The 26259-nt window shown below is 41.5% G+C and overlaps 1 protein-coding gene across 5 annotated transcripts in view; it reads right to left on the bottom strand.

The window, feature by feature from the left end:
* R3HDM2 (R3H domain containing 2) overlaps positions 1–26259 on the bottom strand; it is a 271661-nt gene that overhangs the window by 29944 nt on the left and 215458 nt on the right. For 3 of the 5 annotated variants that reach the window (XR_010210174.1, XM_063952418.1, XM_063952419.1), the window contains exons 10-18: positions 25149–25244; positions 23658–23689; positions 23429–23482; positions 14747–14976; positions 13915–14078; positions 11038–11130; positions 7776–8021; positions 6766–6892; positions 1913–2070 (exon numbers count right to left, since the gene is read on the bottom strand). Coding sequence is in view for 4 of the 5 variants with exons in the window: in XM_063952418.1 (XP_063808488.1) it covers positions 1913–2070; positions 6766–6892; positions 7776–8021; positions 11038–11130; positions 13915–14078; positions 14747–14976; positions 23429–23482; positions 23658–23689; positions 25149–25244 (1200 nt within the window). In the remaining variant the exon portion in view is untranslated. The remainder of the gene's footprint in view (positions 1–1912; positions 2071–6765; positions 6893–7775; positions 8022–11037; positions 11131–13914; positions 14079–14746; positions 14977–23428; positions 23483–23657; positions 23690–25148; positions 25245–26259) is intronic. The other 2 variants (XM_063952421.1, XM_063952420.1) reach the window with 2 other exon arrangements.

The raw sequence follows: 26259 nt of genomic DNA, 5'->3' as shown, positions 1-26259 counted from the left end.
TGGGCAGAAGTAAATGTAGCAGAAATCTCAATGACATCTTCAGAGGATCATCAATAGACTGGAGACAATTAAGCACAAGACAAGCATACATCTGTGCCATTAATCTCCTGTGTTCTCTGTATCACGTGATAACAAGATTATTCATTTTTGTAGATAGTGGCCAGTGCACTTCTGAGGGTAATTACTTATTAATGTTTAAAGTGAGTGTTAAGGAGAGCATATGTTTTCAGTGGATGTTATTTTGCACAAGTCTAGTTTACTAATCTAGTGTTGAAAAATTGTTTCCATCATTTTGGAGAGCTGTAGCTTCTCATTCATTGAGGACAATGTCTGGTTACACTATACCATGCTACAAGCAGGAGGGACAGAAGTTTTCAGTGACTGCTGACAGCACTGTCTATGGAAGAAAAAAACAGCAAAAATAATCCCACAGCACACTGCAAATACAGATTTAGCCTTGTTCATTTTACCCGTAATGCGTATGCACATGCATTGCGCTAGGCAGAGACTATTCGTACCCGCAATCGCACAATGTAAAGTGAATGGATCGCATGTGTGAATATACAGTACGTGCACAGCCACAAGCATGGCTATATCTGTAGTCCTGCACATGGACACATACATTCAACCTGATAATAGTAATTCAGAGATCTCAGTTACGTACATTTGTATATATATGGTAAGCCACTAGTCACACAGCAAGGTGTCTGTTCTGGTCCCATTGTAGTGCCATTTGGGAGGATCTTGGGGTGCCTCCAGATAAGTTAGCTATTAATTTTAAAATAATAAAATATTTAAACCAATAATGGTGCTATTATCATGTATCATAGGGACCACCAGAATAGAGACGCCTTACCGTATATTTGCAAATGTATGCAAATCTCTGATTTACTACTACCAGGTAGAATGCAAGTCTCTTTATGCTGGCCTCTATGCAGGGTGTTGGGAGAATTTTTTTTAATGCTTTTCTTGTCTAGATTAACCCCTCATGCAATAGGGATGGACTTATAAACTGATTTAAGCAACTTCTATTCTGTGTATCAGTGGTATCTATGGATCAGCAACAAGGAAATGTGGCATGGACACTAGCTCTAATATTCATGTAACTCCTAGAACAAGGCTGATTAGCCAAAGTGGAGTTAAAGGTGTCATCATATTGAGAATTTCTCCAGTAAGAGTTAGGCTACATGTGTGCTTTGTAGTTCATTTGTAAGAATTAAACACCCTTAAAGGTGCTTGTTTTGCACATAATTTAAAGAACTGGGCTAGGCAAGAAATGTTTGCTCCATCGCAATTTCTGGCCAGGAAATGCTAATGTTTCTGTGGGTTATGAACCTCATCTGGCTCACAGTTATTTCATGAGTGACTGAAAAAAAAAAAAAATTAATCGTTCAACCCAAAGATAGCCTACATTTTATTAAGTCACTCATCTAGTCAGTCCAGAATATTTACCAATAGAAAAGAATCTGCGTTATTTTTCCTGCAACTAGGGTATTTGGATAACTGCAAATCTCAGAAGTCAGGGAGCCAAAGTGCCTAAAAGAAATGACTATTGGTGCCTAAACTTGGCAGCATTTCCATTGATAAGAAAACACCTTGGTTCCTAAGCACACCGTATTAGCTCACTAACTGGCCACTGCTTTCTACATTACTTCAGTAGGAGCAGATGAGAATGGTGGAGGGGAAGCATGCCCCTACCCCTGGGCACTATGTTTGCACTGAATAGCGCTGCACCCCCAGCCCACCACTAGGGAACTGTAGCCATGAGAATTACAGACAGGTGGTTTAACATAACTGAATATTATCAGTATATGTGGATTGTGCCTGCTGTGTGGTAAGAGATAAAAGGGTCTCGCTAGAGCAGGAAAACAGTGGAGATACACCATGACGACATGTCTCTGTTCACACTCACTTGATATGAAGGTAATGGAGTGTACTGCACCATCATACTCTGCATTTGATTTCCAACACTGGCTCTCTGGTTGTTGAGGATTGCTGAACTCTGTGACTGCTGGACCCCTATCATACCCTGATAAGCAGGAGGCTGGTTGGAAATAATGGGCTGCATACCTGTGCATTTACAAGAAAGAAGCTATACATTACTGTAACTTCAGGAGAGCTTTAATACAGATTACTGTATATTCTAAGCATGTAACAAACAGGATTTTTTTTATACTTGTTAAATCCTTTTCTCCAAATCCAGTGGGGGCCACTGGAAAATGGGGTATAAAAACTCATCTAGTACTTTGGTATTTTAACATTCTGTGTGTTTTACACCCTCCCCATTGGTAAACATCAAGAGAATTAGGGGGCGCTGTACTAAGCCTTAGAGAGTTATAAAGTGGAGAGAGATAAAGTGCCAGCCAATCAGCTACTAACTGCCACGTTACAGGCTGTGTTTGGAAAAAACTGTCAGGAGCTGATTGGCTGGTGGTTTCTCTCTCTCTCTACTTTATGACTCTCCAAGGCTTAGTACATCTTCCCCTTAAGAACATAAATGGGTGGGTGTTTCATGTACCTTAATGAATTCATATAAAAGGATTATCCTTACGTATCAAAATACAAAACAATATTCTTTCATCCGCTGGAGGACACAGGACCATAGAGACATACACTACAGCTGAGCTCGCCACAGGTCATTATTCCCAATCGTAGTCCACGCGGACAGTAAATCAAGCAAAAATTGGAATAACATGAAAAAAAACTTGTGTTGGCCATTTGTGTGTCAACATTATCATGTTGACCTTTTGACCCCCCTGACCTAATGGCATGTTGACCATATAGGGACGACCTATTGACTGTTGACCTATACACGGGAATCTGGGAGTGGTGATACTAGTCCCATAAAATCTAGCACACGAGCGGCACAGTGAGGTGACGTATGCCACAAGACTCCTTGTGGAAGTGTTTTATAAAGTTGGTTCAATCCTCAGGGAGAAATGTAGCAAACCTTGGAGAAAGATAAAGTACCAATCAGCTTGTAACTGCTATTTACAGGCTGTGTTTGAAAAACGACAGATAGCAGCTGGTTGGTTAGTGCTTTATCTCTCACCAAGCTGTGACAGATGTCCCCTCAGGTATGTACCCCAGGGAGCCTCCAGAGTGGTCATTCCGCTGCAACATGTCTGCTCAGTTTTACCTGCAATCCATAGAGGTATACATGAGGAAAATGAACAAACATTCCTTACATTAATAATAATAATAGGCAATGTGTGCAAAGCGGCATATCACAGATAAATGAATCCCCCCCCCGTTACAGAATATATAACAATTGCTGAATGTACAACACAACTACAAATTGTGTATTATGATACATTAATGTATTAATTTAGTGATAAAATAAAAAAAGATATTAGAAATGAAGCTGGAGTTCCAAAAAGATCCTGTCAAAGAACTCCTTTAATGTAACAAATTGTGAACGCAGTATATTTTCTATATATAATTGAAACAGCAACACTGGATCTTTCAAAGGGGTGCATATAGAGTTGGACACATTATGTGCCCAAAAAGAGTTTATTTTATGGGTTGATGCAACATTAGTAAGAAAGCAGCTAACCCATTCCCTATGTATTATTAGTTGATCCCAAAGCCGCTCCGTTGGGTGGGTATACGCACAGCACTGGCATCTTTTGATGCAAACACATGTTGTAAAGTATGTGCCCAGCCAGTGCATAACGTCCGCGAGGTGCTAAATGATCTGGTAGAAAACTCTGGTTACAATAATACCCCACTGCCTTCTCATATTTCTCCTATTAAGATAGGCCTTTATGTTGGTTTAACCTATTGTTTCCTTACATTGCTGCACTAATCTGTACAAACAAAAAAAATTGGAGTTTGATATTCAATGTGGAACAAAGCTACACTAAGAGCAAAAATCAATACCAAAATACTGAATATCAAAAAAAATGGAATATCAAACCTTAAATTTATTTTACAGTTACCCCTCATAGAGCACTGTGGGGGAGAAGTACTAAGCAGTGATAAGAGTGGAGAAGTGAGCCAGTGGAGAAGTTGCCCTTGGCAACCAATCAGCTGCTCTGTATACTTTCATAGTATGCAAACTATAAATGTTGCGTCAATGCTGATTGGTTGCCATGGGCAACTTGTCCACTGGCTCACTTCTCCACTTTTATCACCACTTAGTACATGTCCCCCTGTGTATGCTGTGAATTTGATTTTTTTTTTTAACAGGTCCCCCACCACAGATATTTGAGGTCAATTTAGGTGAAATATATAAAAACAAGCAATTTCAAAGTGATCTAATAAAAAAAGTAGACAAGACAGATAAATCAAAATCTGTTTAGCAAATTGAGTATATAACTATCCCCCCCCTCCCCACTCCAAAATAAAAGTACAGCTCTGAAATTGTATTCCTTCCTACTGAAATACAATCTAAAAAAATAGACTTTCAAAAAATAAGATCTGACAATTAAATTTGGCCTTCAATTTCAGTTATAAGGAAGCGAGGTAGGGAAAAGGTTATGACAAAAAAAAAAAAAAGTGCTTGAAATGTGCTGAAAATAATAGTATTTATACCAGCTTTACTCGACTTTTCTAAGCAGAGATATTGTATTGCATTTACCACAAACATCCGCAAAAGTGAAAAATGTCATTCACCATGATACAAAAGTTGGTGCCATCTACATATGAAGGTAAATAAAAATTAAGTAATGGTGGTTTCTGGCTACTATCTTACAGGGGTCATCACACACAAAATTATTTTATTTTTTTAAATGGTCAACCAACTAGGGCTGGACCACTCCACATGCATGGACCCTGTACACCTGCTCCAGACCACCATCAAATAATACAGCTTTCCCAGGGGTTTGTTCTCAATCTGCACGTTTGCAACTGGCCAAAACACGCCATTGACTCTACATGGCATGCGTTAGATCAGGGATGGGGAACCTTCGGCCCTCCAGCTGTTGTTAAACTACACATACCAGCATGCCTTGCTACAGTTTTGCTATTTGGCCATGCTAAAACTGTTGCAGGGCATGCTGGGATGTGTAGTTCAACAACATCTGGAGGGCCGAAGGTTCCCCATCCCTGTGTTAGATCATCCCCTTCCCACCCTCCTGGTGCATGAGAGCATATGTGGCACAAACCTGCATAGGAGCATATAAGGGAGGTAAATGGCTGAGGAGGCACTAGCTAGTACCAGACCCAGATTTAGACATAATCAAGTGGGCATTACACACGGGTACAGCAGTATATACTGCTGGAAATTTGGTGAGTTTTGAGCACAGAAGTGAGGAAAAGATAGGCAGGGAAGGCACTGACTCGCATGTCAGACTTTTTACTCCAGAGTTTTGACTATAAAAATTACTAGAATAATAAAAACAAGAAATTTTAAATATATACTTTGTATTTTTCAAATACTTTTTGTAGTTCTGGTGTATACTGGAGTATGACAGGAAAGGCTCTGCCTCACTGCACATCACTGGAGCATATACATATTCCATCTCTGCACGTACAAAGCAAATTCACACAATTCCACTGTCAATGGAGGGAACAGATAAATAAACTGGAAATCCCACAGAACCACCACAGCTTCAACAAGGTGTGTCGCCTTGTCCTGGAGCAGAATTGCGCCATCTTGTGATTCAACTCATCTCTTCAAAATCTAGTGGAAGATATTCAGGCTGAGAAAACTTCCCCTGATACAAGACTACTGAAGCAACGGAAAACAGGTGTTTATTTTTTGGAGGGGGAAAAAAACACCAAGTTTCAATAAAACACATTCCCACGTTTTCTCTCCTGACAATGGGATTACCACAACCGCAGAGACTAACATGTGAAAAGCTTCTCAAAGAGTCTTGCACCTTACAAATTTTGGTGATAGTCTCAGGACATGATTGAGGATATTTCTCAATCTGTACTGCCACTTTCCACTCTTTTTGGTATTCCAATTGAGGAATACCACGACATTTTCAAGAATCCTCTTTATCCGAAGAAACTGATGAAAGGCACTGCACCTAAACGGATTCTTCTAGAACAGTCATCTAGGGACCTATTGACATTCCAGAAAGTACACACTGATTTATGGGGTCAACTGCTGAAATTTTCAGCTAGAGAGGTAGAGATTGTTCCCTTCAAACACACTGGCTGGTTTTGCCATATCAGTGGCCAGCCACATATCTCCATGCGTATGACAGTCAACCTTACAAGCCACTCATAAGGTATCCATTCATGACAGTCCACTGGGCAGCTTAAAATTGCATTTCCGCATGTACAGGTCCCAGGCCAGGGAAGTCATTTACCTTTCTGCTCCCTGATGCGTGGTCTGGCATGATTGTATTTGACAGATGGTGCAGTGACAGAATAGGGCTCAGAGTTATTACATCAGTTGGCAGTGACGGGAACCCACATTGGGAGCAGTAGGTGGCACCAAAAGATTCGACTCCTCAGCACAATATCAGTTTTGAGATTGACCAGTGAGGTCATCTGGTACCCCATAGTGATGAAATCTCAATTAAATTAATGGAGTAAAAAAAATAAAAAAAAAGGAAGAAACAATACTGCAGTATTAGAAAAAAGACCCAGGCCCATGAGTTAGCACAGCATTGGGGTATAGAAATATTAGTACAAAACATTGAAAACTCTAGCAGGCTAAAGTCATAAATGTGTCTCTATGACCCATGGTCTACTGTCACTCAAGTGGATGAATGTGAAATAATTTTTTTCTTTCAGGCTGTATTACTACTCAGTGGGAAAGATGTAGACAGACCAATGAATTCATAAAAGATGCATAGAACATCTTACCAGGTTGCTGAGGCGGCTGGGTGACCTGCTGATTGCGCTGTGAATTGTAGGCCGCTGGGTGCGTGAGAGGTCGGTATTGCTGGCTGGAGCTTGGGTACTGCCCCGTAGGGTAATACGAAACCTGAATCTGGGTGGGAAAAAAAAGTGTGAATATCTTTTCTGAATACACTGGTTATGGCACCTAACGATTTCTTTATAACTTGCGTAACTAAATACAAAAAAGCATAAAATAAAAAAATTGCCAATACTGAATGCCCAAATGATTTTTTTTATGATGACAATAAAAAGTCTTTGTTTTGAAAATTATATTGAGTATTTTAAATATATGTCTATCCTGTCCATAACACTGATGCAAAATATAAGCCTACACTATCAACTACAAAAATACTACACAAAGTGGGTGGATACAATTTGTCATCTGAACCAATATTTATGAAACCACAGCCAATGAATTCATGAGGTAGTTTTGTTAATTCAAAATTGTAACATAAGCTCCCAAACGTAAACTGGATAAACAAAAATTAAATGCACAACTCTCTCCCTATCCTGCCATCCAAGCTCAACAGCAGTAACTTAATTCTATTGTAAGCGGTGTTCTTTATAGCGCCACTCATCCAGTAATGCTAGTCCTGTGTTCTCTACTGTTAATATGCTAATACTAAATTACTTGCCAATAGATAAGGATGGTGTCGACACAGAATAAATATGGAGCACTACCATTATAAAAGATGTATGTAGACAACTAGTCCACAGCAAAAATTTAGAAGCAGTTCCCATGTTTGTCTGCAGAGGTCAGACTCTACATAGAACATCGCACAAAACGGAGTAGGACATTTATAGTCAACTTTTTGGGTTCTTTTCCGTTATAAAAGGAACTGTGCATTACTTGCAAAAACATAAAAATACATTTCAACATCTTTAGGCAAGTCTAAAATGAATTATCACAGGAATGTTACATATCCAATTCCAACCCACCTAATAAAAGTCTTACTAGTGACATTATTACATACTTGCTGCGGAGGCTGCATGAATCCCTGCGGTGTGATGACCTGCTGAGTGGGAGAAGGGTGCCCTGAGGAAGGGTAGCCAGTTGTGGGAATGGCTTGTCCCCCAGATGTCATGATGAAACCGGCCTGCTGGGGATGCTGGGAAATAAGGGGCGACTGGTAAATGGCAGTGGAAGGATCAGGGGCCTCAGATGAGCCCTGTCGACTAAGAGTCATCTGCCCAAAGTGACTGTTCAAATCATCCGACTGCTGTAAGAAAACATAAATGAGATTTCAGATTGTAATTACACCACACAGAGCCAAAAAGATCTACACATTTTTATGTATAACATAGACGCACACGTTCACTGTTACAATCTGTACTCAAGGTTCTCTTTCAGTTTCACTTACATAAGAAACCCCACTCAGACTATCAAGTAAATAAATGAGCCTCCATAAAATGCTGGTTGTGTGGTCTGGTAAGATACCTCCAAATTGTGCACTATGGATCTTATTCTGAATATAGAACATTATTATTGGCTGCCATATTTTGAGATCTTGGTAAAGAAACAAGGTATTATGCATTATTTCTACAGTAGGCTTGAAGACAAAAGCCAGCGACCAAACTGCTGAAAGCTTACAAGACAAACAAGCAAGAACCGGCTGATGAATGTCCCATTCCAGCAATGCATTTGTCAGACGATCTGCAATAACTTTAGCAAGTGCACAACATATCACATGTACAAGGGTTAGGAAATGATTTTTCTGAGCTAACTCATACGCCATGTCCAAATGGATGTTTCTCTATTTTTTTCGATACCATTGTTTTCTTTTCCTCACTTAGAACTCATTTTCTATATCTGCACTTGATTGTCCTTGGAATATATGAAAATGTGTTTTTTTTTTTTTTTTTGGATAGACAAATCACTTCAATTGCACTTAGAGAAAAAAGTCCATTTGGACATAGCTGCAAGGACAAGTGAACAGACAGCACACAGACTCCTACTGCCTGCTCTGTAAAATCACACAGTAAACAACAATGCCTTATTGGCCCCATACACTACTGCGACATGTCCATGTGACATGTCGCAGGCGATCACCCCGGCAGCCTCCCGGGCGGCAGGATCGCCCAAGATACATTGTATGATGTCCTTTTGCATACAATGTATCTTAGCCGATCCTGGGCGATCCCAGCCACGCCTGCGGGGTCGGACATGATTGAATGTGCAGCACATTCAATCTGGAGGATCCGATGCTCACGAGGCCGCGCATCGGATCGGATCCACAGGCAAAATGCCCGATTTCACCCAATATATCGGGCCGAATGCCCGAATTGGGATGAAATCAGGCATAATCGTTCTAGCGTATGGGGCCCTTTAATGTTGCAGCACACAGACTAATAGCCATACACTAAACACAGCATTCCCTTTGTAACTAGGGTTATTTATGGACAGAGTACAAAAGTGTAGTAACACATGGCCTAATTTACATTTTATCACCTAGATCTAATTGTTGCTGGGGTTAAATCCATTTCCCTCATCTCAAAATATGAATACATTATTGTATACATTTATGTTAACTGATGGCAGAGTGCATTGTGTGGATGTTAATGTAAATTCACAAAATCTATTAAGGTACTTGACCTTTCTCAGATGATTCTTTATTCACTGCTATGGAGTTGTGGTGTTTCTGTTACATTTTGCAAGGTCCAGAGACGGTACCTGCGTTTCTGCATAAATTGTACTTTCCACCGGATGTGACGTGGTAATTGTTTGCACTGTGCACAAGGAGAGGGGGAACGCATTATCTGGTTAATCCATTTTTCTGTTTCAAGGGCTGAAAAGCGTCAGTGAGGGCAAGTGGAGGAAACTGTGGTGGGCATATGCAGTTATTATGGAATCACAGAATACTTCTATTTGAAGCACTATTGTGTTTAGAGCTACACACATACACCTAGGAGCAAGTGGCTCCAGGTGACCGTAAGAGTCTTGTGGTAGTTGCAACTATTCTCCTAACATGGTAGCACCAGTAGGAAGTGGTCAATAATTGTGGAAACCTAAACGCCAAAGAAATTCTGTAAAAACCAACCCAGATAGGGTGACAAAGTAAGACCATTGCGTCACAGATGTTAAATGTTACTACACATATGCACTTTGTTATTAAATGACTCTCTATGGCATATGCGGTTCATATCACATAACAAAAGCTGTATTGTAGAACAGACATGAGCACATAAAAATACAAGTACACTAAGAAGGGAGCAAGGTAGGAGTGTTCTGTGTAATTATAAAATGCATGGTTCTATCATACACTGAGTGGTGCAAGGACAACAAGAATGGGGACTGAATGGGACCAGTGGGACTCCTTGACCATAGAAGTCCAACTGTAAATGCCAGTGGAGGGTTTTAATGTCGTCTACAGAAAACCAGCACCTCTTTTCTGTACTTGTATATCCATGTCTGCTAACATGGTTGGCAAGTCAGTAAAAACATGAGTAAAATGTTTGTCCACCAATATATGGAGAGGGTGGGGACCAAAAAGAGACTAGTATATGCATCTTTCCTTACCTTATTAAAATTACACACAGCAATGACCACAGCACTGGGTTCTGATTTGAATAAGAGCTTGAATACTTTCATTTTTATCTCCAAGTCACATCTCTCCTATATATATACAGATCCTTTCACTTGATGCTTTTGAATTCTAATATCATGTATTTAAGTTTATTACATTTTAAACATCTGCTTAAAGTAACAGTTTAGTATCCAAGCAGTGAAAGTGTTAGTGTCAGTGTTAAGACAAAGGGGGATATTCAATTTGGTCCGAAGAGACATCGGGAGTAAAAACCCCCGATGTTTCTTCGGGTGCTGCGGTCGGGCTATTTAATTTGCTCGGCCGGTAACAAGTCCTCTTACACCCGAAAACACACAGGTTCAGTGAAACCTGTGTGTTTTCGGGTGAAACAGCCCCGTTTTCGGTTGAAAACGGGGCTGTTATCGGGCATTTTGCTTCGCCTGCCTGAGGCTGGTGGAGCAAAACCCCCGATAAGCCGCGGCACGCGCCGGCTTATCGGGGCCAATTAAATAGCCCCCACCGGCCGATACTTATCACCCGGCACCCCGGGCCAAATTGAATATCCCCCAAAGAATGTTTTAGCTAGTGCCCTGTATCATCCATTCCAATATAAATATTTTCCTATTTTGAATGACAGACTAGCTGTTAAGTAACCCCTAAAATAAGCAGTTATTCAATAACATAGGAGAAGGGAATGGTTTAGTGAATATACCAGATTGTACTGCTGGGGAGGTGAAACTGGCAGAAGGACTTGGGGGCAGGAGCTGGCGGAGTACTGGACCGGTTGTGGAGAGGGCTGGAGGGTCTTGGCACCAGTAGAGCAGCATGCAGAAAACAGGACAAAAAGGGTAGGATGATGGAGTGAGAGGGAGAGGACACAGTGGTCGGATATTGTAGGGGAAGGGTTAAAAAGAAAGAACAAAAAAAACAATTGTTAGTTCCACAGTTATATTTATCAAGTCACACATTTACAGAGACAGAATAATGTGGCAAAGCAAAGTACTTATGTTTTAATTAGTCTGAATCTCCAGTTCTGGAAGCATAGGCAGAAACAGGCTGCAAATGAGTCAGAAGGGCTGCTTAGCAATAAGATTAGACAAACAGTTCTGGGGAAAAAAAGGCTCATTAAATATTTTTGTAATACAAGAGTAGAAGTCCACATCTTGTGTTATAGATCTTCCACCCTTTCAGATTATAAACTGTAGCGTTCTAGTTTTCTGCGCCTTAAGGTGCGTACACACTGGACGTTTTTGCCCAGCGTGTATGAACAGCGATGATCACTGACATCGCTGGGCTGATAAGCGCTCAGTGCATACACAATGAGCGCTTTTCCCCGCTGCCCAGCAATGTCAGCGGGGGTGAGCGGCTTACCATAGCAGGACGCTATGGAAAGCTGCTCACCCCGCCGTTCATCTACTGGTAATACCAGTAGATGAACAGTGGCGGCTAGCGATGATGCGGCAGCGCGCATCACCGCTCATCGTTTGGCCATACACACTGGGCGGCTTTGAGCTGAAAGCAGCTCAAAACACCAAAAGTGACCTGCATTCAGCTCAAAGTCACCCAGTGTGTATGGGCCTTTACACTTTGCTCCTAAATTCTTACAGAAAGACATTCACAATCCAGACTGAGATTTTGTCATGATCCACATAGAAAATGTCATCTTTGCACAAATGTTTCTATGTGAGGTGAATAATTCGTAGACCTAAAAAACTCAAATTGGAGAATCTTTACAAAGATATTATTTTAGATGCCATAGCCCTCTCATGAGATTCTGCAAACTGCGAATTTATGTCCTGTATCACCTCTACTACCAATACCAGAGAGCTGTTCATTCCCATCTGATGGGATCCCAGTGCACCCCTCTCTACTTGCACCAAGTGTTCTATACTCCTGCAGGCAGGCCTTGAAATAGTGATCTTTGCACGTGACTGAGTGGCAGCTCACACACTTCTCCTCTTCCAGTACAGTACCCTACCGTTCAGTATTTCAATGGCAGTATTACAGTATTCCCTAAAGAGGTACCTCACAACCATGTGAGGCACAGTAGCACTGCTAAGTTCCTCTCTGGACCTATGCATCCCTTTCATTGAAGTGGCAGCTGCAACCAGCACCCATCAGGGACTGGCATTTATATGTAAAATTGAATGAAGTGCTGGTGATGTCAAGGTTCCTCTCTTAACAGAAAGAGAGAAAAAATTGTCTGAGCAATTGAGGGTTATAGAAAAACAAATTAAGAGGGTGACTCAACATATGTTACTGCACTCCAAAGCAGTTAAGATAGAGGTGATTAGAGAGCTATCCAACCCTAATGGTGCCCATACACTTGTGTGATGCCCCGCAACATTGCACAGGCAGTTCAAGTGCAATGAAATCGCACCTGAACTGCCAAAGTGATTACCATGCGATCATGCGATAGATCGCATGGAAATCACGTGATTGGCACGTTAACACCGAGTGGGAGCGGGTGCCCATCGCACATCACAGTGCGATATATAGCATGTGTTTTTAAAAACACATGCGATTACACTGCGATTCGATAAATATTAAGTGCAGCACATACTGTCTTGAGATGTGAGATTCGACCGGCGTGCCCACGCATCGCGTCGAAAGGTACCTAAAATGTGCATAACAATCCTTCGATTTCTCTCACAGATGCGGTCGAAATCGAAGGTTAGCACCGATTATCTCACAAGTGTATGGGCACCATTAAAGTACGTTTTCAATTCTGATGCATGTGGGCACCTTGTCTGTAATATGTAATACTTAACCCAGCTGAATGACTTTTGTCTCTTTACTTACATTCTAATAGAGAATTAATGACATTCACACACAGAGGGGGTCGCTGAGCAACCAGAATAATATTTAGAAACTACATGTTCATATGCATTAAAAAAAAAAATGGAAACAAAAATACTTTGTTCTGGGAGTGAGTGCACAAGCTAGAGACACAGCACAAGCCTGAACAAGAGCCTGGGAACCCGGGAGTGTGCTAGAGGGAACCTGGAAACCCGCAAGTGCGCTAGAGGGAGCAAAAGGGAACCCGGGAACCAAGAGCGGACGAGGGGGACTGGGAACCTGACCGTGCATGATAGGGAGCGGGAACAGGAAACCGAGAGCTTGCGAGTGGGAGGGGGAACCAGAGAGCACAAATTGGAACTCAACGCCATGCGCAATAAAGCATTAACCAGAGAGCAAGCTATAACCAGTGCAGATTATGTATAGAGCAAGAGTCATCTATCAAGAGCAAGAAGAAATCAACAAACATAAAAAAAAGTGGGAAAGAGATACAGATGTAAGAGGGAAATTAGACTGTCAAAACTGCACTTTATGGTTGCAATTTAATTATCTGAAGACATACATAATTCTTTCTTTTAAGTCAACATATAATGCATGATAAAATGCTGCAAATAAAGTCAACAGTCACGCTACAAATGGGGAATGGAATAGAGAGAAGAATGATAAAACAAGGTAAAAAAAGGAGGCAACACAAAATGATGAGGAAATGGTGAAGGGGACAGAGACAGAAGATGTATGCAGAGTGACAGGATGTACTAGCTGGGCTGAATGACACCATCTGGTGACTCACCTGTGACATTAAGTGGTTACTCATGGATTGTTGCTGGGGAGTGGGTGGAAGTGCCTGGTGAGGATGGGGATGTTGTTGATGTGCAGTGCAAGGTATGACGCTTCGAGTGGACTGCTGAGAGGAGGAAGCTTGGCTGCATACTTCTGGGGTGCCTATCGGCAAGCCTGCCAACAACAAACAAATGCAGCTCTCACAGTGAAATGAGAAGGAGAGGTTCAGCAACAAAGCATAGGGAACATGACAGCCCATAGGAATGGTTAACAGTAGGTCCGGAGAACTCCATTATACAGGTAATTTGCTTTATTTCTGTTGCCATTTGATACAAAAGATAACCTTGTTTTTGCTTTGGATACAGGCACAAATATATACGAACAGGTCTATGGTCATATCTAAGGGCAACAAAAATACACATCTGCCAGAAGAATAGAATTCTTTAATAAAGGACTACCTCTTTAAATACCATTAGCAAAACACTTTAAGGAAAAACAAAAACGAAGTACTGGAAATCTGTATGGAATAAGCCATTTACTTATGGTACCCACACATGCTGCAATCTTCTGCAAATCTGCACAAAAAGCAGATTTACTAAACAGACCTAATGGGAGTCAATAAATCTTAATGGCTAATACCAATCTGAATCCTTTCTGCTCATTCTTAAATGTGGGTGTTTTATGGTCCCTTAGTACCATGATGACCAAATTAACCATCAAAATTAGGGTGTAGATACAATAAATGACATGTTAAAACACCTGACAACATGAGGACCCAGAAAGCTGCATTTAGAACACAATCCCTCATGCAAATATTAGCTCTAGACCTGAGGATGTCCTACCTGGTCGGCCAGAACGGTTGGTTGTGCTTTTGTTACTGCCAATGCTGTCTCCTCTGGTCAAGATAGAGATTCCACTGAAGCTGCTGGCTTTGGTTACTGGAGGACGCATATTGCGACAAGAGCCATCAGAATCTGTGCTGCTCCAAGGTCTTGGATCCAGAGACTTTAATTCACTTTCAGTACTGCTCTGATGACTGCCAGAGCCACGATTCAGCAAGTCTCTGTTGCCTCTATAGGGGAAGATACTGCTTGCATTAGTACTTTATCATTATGCCTCAAGAGTCAAGTTCTAGAATACACTTCTGGATGCTACTGCAGGTTATACATTATACTGTAGTTTTATTTCTGGTCTAACACGCAACACACAGATAAAAGTTAATTGCTAATTGCACTGAATTACAGCACTCAGAGACCTGAAGTGACCGTTTAATATTGCTACAGTGGCATAATCGTCACAGAGAAACAAAATGTTTTTTTGTCAGTCAGCTGTAGCATTAAACAGCAGCACTAGAACTTAAGCTGTAGATCACATTAGTATGGTGTGCATAAAAGTGGTAGCTATAAGGTGAACCGTCTTTTAGGATCTTTAATGGTAAAATTATTAAACACAAATACAGCACATTTTTGGGGATCAAGATACATGCAGACATCCCTATATAAAATCTCCTGCATCCCTAGAACAATACAAGCTAATGTAGCATGTTTGATGTGCAGACTATCTACTTCTTATTAAAATTATTTGTTAATGATGTAATATTTCAATATGTGATTACTGAAACAAACTCCATAGACCATAGAGTTCTACATCTAAGCATCTATGTTCAGGTTCCCAAAATATATTATCCACTTAATGTCTGCGCGCAAGTAATTTAATTAGGTAGTGCACACACAAAGCATACAGTAAAGAGACAAACAAAACAAAGAAACCAACACTATAGCTGGAAAAACACTTGTCAAATCTTCAAGGAGATCCGACTCCCGATCAACCGGTTTGCCTGACATTGGACAAGTGCGTACCCTCTGTCGACTGATCCACACACCCGATCCTGGTTGCCTGTCAGGTCTCCTGGTTTTTCAACCTGCTTAAAAACTAGGAGACCTGACCACCGACCAATATTATAGTGTGTAGGCGGTGGAGAACGGAGCTGGCAATCGATCTCCGGTCCCTGCAGTCCCACACAATATAAGTGTGGCAGCAGTGCGGGGTCCAGAGGGATCCTGGCACCATTGCCGCTACTATGAGATGCGGTGCTGGTGATGGGAACAGTGCAGGGAGAGGCAGCGGAAGGCATAGTGGAAATGGCGGAAGGTGGCGTGGGCATGGTGGCAGAGCCGATGCACTTTACCTTTTAAGCAGAGTTCAGCAGCAGGCACAGCTTCCAATTTCAAAAATGCTGCCGTAGCGCCATTTTTGAAATTCAAGATGGTTGTGGATAGCCAATCGCGGCTCGCCGTCTCAGCGGCCTGCCCCCTTGTGCGGCTAATATTAGCCAGCGCAAGGTCACGGGTGTCAATAGGACAGTGGAGGAGGAGCGAAGAAGAGCTCCTGAAAATGGAAGACACCGGAGAAGTCCTGCATGGGCGGCAGCCATGCAAAAGAGCTTAAAGGCTGCAGCACCCCAGGTGAAGGTGCTGGATAACAAAATATTAAAATATTTGGTGTCATGTTTTTATTTAATATTTCTTTTACAGGGGGCCTATAGATACCAGCAGGCCCTTATTCCCAGCATGCTGGTACTTGTGGTTCTCCAAGTACCATCTTGCAGGGGAGGCTTGCTGGGACCTGTAATACTCCTGTAAAAGGACAATATTCTATTTTTCACTACTGGACTATCAACTCTGTACCCACAGCCCAGGGGAACCGGGGATAGCCCCGGGATTCAGCCCTGTCTTTGGGTGCCCTGGACAGGGGGGACCCCTTTATTGGTTGGGTCCCCACTTCCCCAGGAATTCCTGGCTTGGGCTGACTAGTTAGTGGGGATGAATGCTTTGGCCACGGTACCCCGTCAAGTGTGTCCCCTGGCTGTGGTATTACTCCCCCGCTAGTGGAGCCCAGTTCGGTTTCTAAAAATATGGGGGACCCCTACTCATTCTGCTCCCCATATGCTTAGTACCAGGGCCAGATCCAAGAAACCAGTGCTGATTCATCAAATATAGGGGACCCCTACATGTTTTGTTCCCCGTATTTATTGGACCAGTGCTGGCTCACAGAGCCCGGGGCTGGTTATGCCTTTATCCCAGCACCCCTTGACCATTAATTACATTCCTCACTAATTCCCCCCTTCTCCCACAGCTGAATTAATTTGTTTAACAGAAAGTTTCAGTAGACACAGATTGGTCTACTGAAAAATTGGACAAGTGTGTACCGACGATTAGCTGTAGAATCTGCAAGCAGGTCCACAGTAGGGTTGTATAAACAGTCTGATCTGCCAAGGATTGGACAAGAAGTGTGTACCCAGATTAAGTGTGGAGACTTTATATACAGTATACATCAATCAGCTATAACATTAAAACTATCTCCCTAATATATTTTGAAGGTATCCCTCGTGCCACCAAAATAACTGACACATCGAAGAATGAACTTCACAAGAACTTTAAAGGTGTCCTGTGGTATCTGGCACCAAGATGTTAGCAGCAGAGTCTTTTAAGTCCTGTAAGTTGCAAGGTGAAGCCTCTATGGCTAAGAATTGTTTTTTTAGCACATGTCGCAGAAGCTCGATTAGACTGAGATCTAGGGAATTCGGAGGCCAAGACAACACCTTGACATCTTTGTCAAGTTGCTCAAACCATTAATGAACAATTTGTTCAGTCTGGCAGGTTGCATTATCCTGCTGAAAAAGTCCTCTGCTATCAGGGTATACCGTTAACGTAAAGGAGTGTACTTGGTCTGCAATAATGTTTAGGTACAGTAGGTGTTATATGTAAAAGTAACATATACATGAATGGCAGGACCTAAGGATTCCCAGCAGAACACTGCCTTCGCCGGCTTGCCTTCTTCCCCAAAATGCATCCTGATGTCATCTCTTTCCCAGGTAAACGATGCACATCCACATGAAGTAAAAGAAAACATGATTTCTCAAACAAGGCCACCTTCTTCAACTGCTCCATGGTCCATTTCTGACACTCACCTCACCATTGAAGGTGCTTTCAGTGGCAGACAAGAGACATCAGGAGCACTCTGAACGATCTGCGGCTATGCAGCAAGCTGTGATGCACTGTGTGTTTTGACCTTTTGAACCTAACCAGCATTAAACTTTTTCAGCAAATTATGCTGTAGTAGCTCTTCTGTGGGTTCGGACCAGATGGGCTAACAGTTCACAGTTTGTACTTTCTTGGACCAATTTTGGTAAGTACTAACCACTGGCAACCAGGGACACCACACAAGACCTTTGTTTTTGGAGATGCTCTGATCCAGTCATCTAGCCATCACAATCTGGACCTCGTCAAAGTCGCTCAGATCCGCACACTTGCCCATATTTCCTGTTATCAATACATCTACTTCACTTGCTGCCTAATATATACAGTATGACCCTTTGACATTTTAAATGAGATAATAAATGCTATTCACTTCACCTGTCAGTGGGTGACTGATCACTTCACATACATATAAAAAAAGGTGTGAGTAATAGAGCCAGCTGCACAACTACTGAATAAAGAAAGAGGACAAAAGATCTTGGTACCATATTCTAATTACTCCGTTCTTCATCAGACAGCCACTTTTTTGAGTCAAGTTTGTCAATGTATGGAAAGAGGCACCCACAATAGTGCAGTATGATGTTAGGATTGCCAATTAGTGACTATCATAACTTCAAACCAAACAAGGAAGAGGATTATCTGTAAACACAGGAGACATCATGGACGTTAACTGAAAGTAAAGGCCACTCGATAATACTGCCAAAGTCCATGGAACCACAAGAATGGACAAGGAAACAAAGATTATTATATAGTGTGGTACATAAAAGGTAGGGAAGCAGTCAGCATGTTGGCTGTCACAACTTTCATATTCACAATTTCAACAGTGATTATGTTGAAGTTGTTGAAATGTCGACATCTGCAAAATGCTGAAATTCAGTATGTTGACGTTGTAAATGTCAACAAGTGAAACACTGATACTTCGCGAAATGCAGACATTAGGGTTAAGCTTAGAGGTAGGGACATTCATTGCAGACACCTCAGGTTGCAGTATTACTCGCAGGTTGTGGCGGATGTCAGAATACTGCTGCTAAAGCAGCAAACCACCGGAACATTAACAGCGGTTACAGGGCAAGACTTAGGGTACTTACCACCAAGGCTGCAGCATCACCAATTGTTGACATTGTTAGCATGTCAGCATTTCATCAATGTCAACATATTCAATGTCTACATTGTCTCTGTCAACATGCTGAACGTGCAGACATTCTAATGTCAACATTCTAACAGTCCGCAAAATATGCCAAAGCGAAATTAGCGACACATTCATTACACATGAAAAAAGGCAGGAGTGGAATAGTTTATAATGAGAACTCCCACAGCCCTCCTACCCATGTCATGAAAAATCTGTTACCCCTCTTTGCAATCAGTGTGACATAAAAATAGCAGATGCAATACAGGTTGAGTATACCTTATCCAAAATGCTTGGGACCAGAAGTATTTTGGATATCGGATTTTTCCGTATTTTGGAATAATTGCATCCCATAATGAGATATCATGGCGATGGGACCCAAGTCTAAGCACAGAATGCATTTATGTTTCATATACACCTTATACACACAGCCTGAAGGTCATTTTAGCCAATATTTTTAATAACTTTGTGCATTAAACAAAGTGTGTGTACAGTCACACAATTCATTTATGTTTCATATACACAGTATACACACAGCCTGAAGGTCATTTAATAAAATATTTGTTATAATTTTGTGTATTAAACAAAGTTTGTGCACATAGAGCCATCAGAAAACAAAGGTTTCACTATCTCAGTCTCACTGAAAAAATTCTGTATTTCGGAATATTTGGATATGGGATACTCAACCTGTATATACAAATAGTGTGTCCACATAGAGAGCAATATTTGCTTTTTGGCAAATTCCTCTTTCTACTCTCCTTGTAATCACATAATAAAATTATAAGGATTAGTAGCCTACATTAGGATAAATGCTTTCCTGTATTAATATACAAAGCACACAATTCTTTTTTTCATTGCACCTGGTTCTAGCTACCTAGAACCTTATAATCTCCACTGGCATAACAAAGGACATAATCACATTTATCATAAGGCTATCATTACATGGATTTCATAGTGACAATATATGGACTCATGGCAATACTTATTATTTTATAACTCTGGGCCTAATTCAGGTCTGTACACATGCTTGCACAGCAGCGTTTTTTCAGCCTATGGACTTGCTACCACCCAGAAAAGAATATAGACGCCCACCGGAGCCACTGCAAAGTCCTTAGCAACAGACGCAATAACCAGGAACATAAGCTCCCTGAGTGAGTCTATAGTCACCCAGACTGGCTGCAGCAGTAGCACCATGTTTCTCTACGTACATGATTGCAGCTGAAGGCAGATACATACCCTGAAAACGCGTGTGACGCTGCTGTTTTCACTGCCACTACACTGTTACCTCCCACAAACGGTCCCTTCCTGTCAATCACTCCACGTTTAAATATTCACAGCATGCATCACTGCAAACATACCTTGGCATGTGGGCAATCTACTAATAGCTCATTGACATCGTTCATCAACATTGCAAACAAACATGAATTAGGCCCTCTGTTACTAGGTGATGAAAAATATTATCAAAATAAAAGAAGTGATCTTAAGTGCTGCTGATAAAAGTTTTACTGGTAGTTCTAATTAAAAAAAAATGACAAGCCCAATATACACAAAATAAATGATTTGATTAAGGCAGAATATAACAGCAAATTATGATAGCAGATATAGCAATCAAAAAAGCAATAATTGCGTATATGATAACATGAAACTGCAACATAAAAATAACTCTTGCTGGTGTAAGCTGTACCAGAAATATGTTATGCACGTATTATGACAGCAGGCAATGTGCTACAAAATAACAAAATGCATTACTGAATGAGAAACTTCTAGACAAAAACCTGTAGCAAACAAACATGAATCCAAAATGACGAAATAGACCTACAATTCATTCTATCGTTTCAGACCAGGGGGAATATTTTTTTTTTTTAAATGGCAATTTCAAAACCCCTTTCATCTGCGATTTAGCCTAGACCAGTGGTTCTCAAACTCGGTCCTCAGGACCCCACACAGTGCATGTTTTGCAGGTAACCCAGCAGGTGCACAGGTGTATTCATTACTCACAGACACATTTTAAAAGGTCCACAGGTGGAGCTAATTATTTCACTTGTGATTCTGTGAGGAGACCTGCAAAACATGCACTGTGTGGGGTCCTGAGGACCGAGTTTGAGAACCTGTGGCCTAGACAGCCTGATAAAACATAAAAAAAAAGGGCCCTCCCACAATAAATCATGCAGTTCTCCATTCAGGGCACGGGACCTGGATGTTTGCGGCCTCCCACACCAACACATACACTGGCCAATGCTATGTACAGTAGAATAGTATGTTCCAGGAAACAAAGCATTCAAATATAGTGCAAATTCTTGTGGCATACACCAGAGCATTATGGCACTTATAGAAACAGTCAATACAAATAACTGGTCCCCCTTTGGAGGAAATAATAAAAATGATTGTACTCCCTAAGCGGAATGGAAGCAACATTCTTTGTCCCTTGTAATAGAGAAGAAACTGTGACATTCTATATTAGTTAACCCCTTGCTAATAGAAATAATGAATTACTTTGGCACTATTATTTATTATACTATTGTGGGCATACAGCTGTGTACTCATACATCTAGCCTTAATACGCCATGCAGCACGACATGCCTGGCACGATGGAGCCGCCAGGTTCTGTGCAATTCTGCTAACGTTGGGCGTCTATTTTTGCCAAAATGCACAATGCAACTAGGATGCACGAGGAGACCGTGTGGATTAATTTGATATAGGACACACACATACTTTAGATAGATATAGATAGATATATATCTATATCTGTATATGGAGCAGAACGGAACTTGTATTGGAAAAAAGCTGCAACTGCTACATTGTAGAACAGTGTACAGATTCAGAGAGCAGAATTCAATTGGTTCAGCCCCTTCTGCCCCCTGCTGGCAGCTACTTAAATGTTTCTGCCAACAGGCGAGATATCAGCATTTTCAGTTTGCTACCACTAGGGGTGTCGAGCTAAAATGTGCGAAAAAGTGACCAGTTTCACAGCCCAAACAGCACTTTTCGCGATCGCGCATGACTTTTTGACAGGTTTAGCCACTTTATGCAGCTAAACCAAACTGCTATAGGCAAAATAGGGGTGAAAATGGGGGATAATTGAGTATCGCCCAGTGATCTCCAGTCACTTTAGATGGGAGATCGGGTGCGATATCTCAATTGAATAACGCCCAGAGACTCGAACAGCTATACAAGTGTCATATATCAAATAAATCAGCACTGTCTCACTGTGCGTCTTAGGCACATTGTGTTGTGACTAAGAAGCATTTTCGGAAAAATAAAAGCAAAAAAAAAAAAAAGACGCTCTGTCTGTAATTATATGTAGGCAGTGCACTCTCCATACTAAATACTGGACTCATCTTTCCTTAATCCAACGTAACCCCTAAGGAAAAATAAAACTTCTTAAAAATTAAGTGGATCACTCAGGAACAGCTCCTGTCAGATGAGCCGACACCCAGGAAGCCTGACTTAACGTTTGAAAAATGGCAGAAAACAAATGTTTGATACACTAAACTGCTCTTCAGTAAAATCCCCCCCCCCCCCGCAGATCAGTACTGGGATACGGTCATTAGGTCGACAGTCATTAGGTTGATCACTGAAAGTCGACATGCATTAGGTTGACATGGTCATTAGGTCAATATCTGCTGGGTCGACAAGTCAAAAGGTCGACATGAGGTTTTTAAAAAAAAAAAAAAATCTTCATTTTTTGGACTTTCATACTTGACGATACACGTGGACTACAATTGGCAATGGTAACCTTGCCCGAAGCATGGCGAGTGAAGCGTGCGATGCGAGGGGACACGGTGCACTAATTGGGGTTACCCGTCACTTTACGAACAAAACACCACCAAAAAAAGTCCAAAAACTCATGTCGACCTTTTCACCTGTCAACCTAGTCCCCATGTCAACCTTCAGTGGTCGACCTAATGACTGTGGACCTAAGTTGAGTCGACCCAACGACCCGTACCCTCAGTACTTTATACCTATAATAGATATAAGTCCCTAAGAATATAAATAAACAAACAGCAATCTTAGCAAACAAGTGCAGTACAGAGGTAGGAATCCTGCAGCTAGCCAGCTGTTACTGAATTACAAGCGGACTTGTAGTCACACAACAGCTGCGGGCAACATCTGATTTGAGTCTATTATTAAACAAAATTCAAATGAGAAGCAAAATGAATTAGCAGCCATAAAAATAATCATATGACATAAGAAAAAATGAAACAAAAAAAAGGGTTACAGGGCACCCTACCCACATTACAGAATAGGACACTTGCAACAAAATACATATCAAGAAGAACCTCACAAGCAGCCATGCCAAGAAGGTGTGGGTACCAGAAATCTCGACATAGAATACTTAAAGTACACAACACAGAAGGTACCTAAACAATTGTCTCCTTTTGTGAGAGATAGCGGAAAAGCCTTCTCTGTAGACTCTGTTGGTTAAATTAAGAGGGAGGGGGGGAAAGAATATTGAGTCTTTTTTCCCTTTGCCATAGCATGTAGGACAAAACTGATGAATGAGTGTGATCTACCTACTGTAGCAACTAATCTGAAATATTGAAATGTGTACAACCCAGTGCAGGCAGCATAATGCAAGCTCTGGCTTACCTGTTATCAGCAATATGGCCATTCTGCGCAGACTGAAAGACAGGGGAAGAACAAACATAATATAAGAATGCTGGAGATCTTGGACTACATTAAATGATATGGAAACAGATACACATATGGCACTTCCACTTGAATTTTAATGCACAGTTTTAGGCTTTTCATTGTCTGTTTACTTTGTACTCCTCTTTGGTATAAATGTCGTCTTTGTTATTTGTGACTTGAGCTCCAAAATGCAGAGTGTAAGTATAAGGGGGATATCCAATTACCCGTGGTGCATTACAGTGGGTAATGATATCGCCGGGGGCTCTCTCATTAGCCCCTATAAGACACTGTTTATTGGGAATTGTGAAAGCGGCTTCAGTGCCGGCTCCCCTCTTGAAAGCTCTGTCACGGCTTCCTTAAGAGTCCTGACAGCTCCGGCTCCGTTGTAAGAGCACTCGGGGTGGATGCCAGTCACAGGGTTGAGCTCCAACTTTTGGGCACCCTCCCTGCTGTACCCGGATGGATGCTGCTGCAGCGGCCACGGGACATTGACTGGAGGGGTTGCCACAGCCTCTCTCTGATTATCTGGGAGGGATTGCCACAGCCTATCAGGCAGGCGAAGCAAAATCCCCGATAAGTGCTAACTTTTCGTGGCTGCGGCGGCGAAAACAGACAGGTTTTACTAAACCTATGCGTTTTCGGCCCAAAAATTCTCACAAGAGAGCTTATTGGATACCCCACAAAAAATATCGGTGGAATATCGGGAAAAATTCCGGGAAAACCTCTGTTTTTCGCTCCCGATGTTTCATCACAGGTACTTGGATACCCTAAAGGCCCATACACATTAGACGATGTCGCTCTGTGAGCGACATCGTCTAATGTTTCCTCCTCACGGGCCGGCCGGTCGGCGGCCGACTGTACACACTGAGCGATATGACCGCTCATATCGCTCAGTGACGTCACACCTCCGCCAGCCCTGCATGAAGGTCGTGGACGACAGTCTACATCCTTCATGCATGCCCTACCGACAGCATCGTTCGTCGCTGGCGGCATACACACTTGACGATAAAATGAGCGACGTCGCTCAAGGAGGGGGAAAATGAGCGACGTCGCTCATTTTATCGTTAAGTGTGTATGGACCTTAAGAATTAAAAATTACTATTCAAAACTATTTTGCCCAAAGAAATAAATGGTCAGGTTTTTGCAACTCCAGAACATTTTAACTATAGGAATGTGCAAGCAAAACATCACAATGCGGAAGTAATAAGGCCTTCATAAGGCAAGGCTGGTATACAGTAGAATTGGACATGATATGAAAGAGTAATTGAGACAGAAATGTAAACAAAGTCCAATGACTGCAGTGGGTAAACAGATAATAGAGCTAAAATGAGACTGGTCCACTATTCAAACGACTGTTGTCTTTAACAAAAAGAATATGCCACTATAAGCTTCATAGCACAGCATGGACATAATAGAAATAATTAAAACACCAACAAAATGGATTCTTACCTCCCTTGCAAAGATTCTTTCCCTCACTCTCTGATACTCCTCCTCTCGCTCCTCTATTGACTTGCTCCGCCTCCCATCTTGTAAAGGAACTCTGATCTTTAATAAATAAAGAAAAAAAAAACCCAAAATGCTGGATAAAGGCAGGAATGACGTAAAAGGTTTACAATGTGCCCACCAAAACAGATGCACCCTCCATGTTGATGAAACCTGTGTGGGTCATTAGGTACAGCCCAGGTTATACACATTCCATAACTTCAACATAATTTAAGAGTCCTCAACCAAAGGAGCATTTTAATAATACCAATCTGTAATACATACACGGTAACATATGGACTGTTTGGAACACATTTTATCTATGTGCTCACAACCCAATATAAAAATAAGAAAATGTAACTTTTTTTTTTACTGAAGGTGTTATTGTTACTGTTTTTTATATCTCAGCAGAATAGATACTACACTTACATTTTGTGTGCGTAAGACAAAATAATGAAGCATTCTATCCCTAATGTAAAACAAAGTTGTTTTTTAAAATAAAGATATTAATTCCTGCTGGAATACGACAGGACAACATAGGCAGCTTTATCAATGCTGGGTGATATATGGTGTTTGTGAGGGGGGCAAGAAATGGGGTGGACCTGGACTGCATACCACCAAAATTCTAAACATGAGAGGGGCTACACAGAAGAAGAAGAAAAAAAAAGTAAATTCAGGTTCCCACTGCTAATCAGAATAATTTATATAACAATATGACAATATATAAAATAGAGAAATGTAACCTAGTAAAAATAGGATTTTAATTACCTACCAGTAAATCCTTTTCTCGTAGTCCGTAGAGGATACTGAGGTCCATTTAGTACCATGGGGTATAGACGTGTCCACTCTTAGCCATGGGAACTTTAAGAATTTGATAGTGCGGGCTGGCTCCTCCCTCTATGCCCTCCTACCAGACTCTGTCTAGGAAACTGTGCCGGAGGAAACGGACATACTTCGAGAGACGGATAGATAAGGATAGTGGTGAGATTCCGAACCAGCACACACAACAAGAGGAAAGCCAAGCTAACCAAACTTGAAACAGGAACAGCAACGGCTGAACCAACATTACTTAACCAAG

Source organism: Pseudophryne corroboree, chromosome 2 (genome assembly GCF_028390025.1).
Source record: "Pseudophryne corroboree isolate aPseCor3 chromosome 2, aPseCor3.hap2, whole genome shotgun sequence".
Taxonomy (NCBI): Eukaryota; Metazoa; Chordata; class Amphibia; order Anura; family Myobatrachidae; genus Pseudophryne; species Pseudophryne corroboree.
The sequence above is the reverse complement of the archived record's forward strand: the minus strand, read 5'-3'. Positions and strand labels throughout refer to the sequence as shown.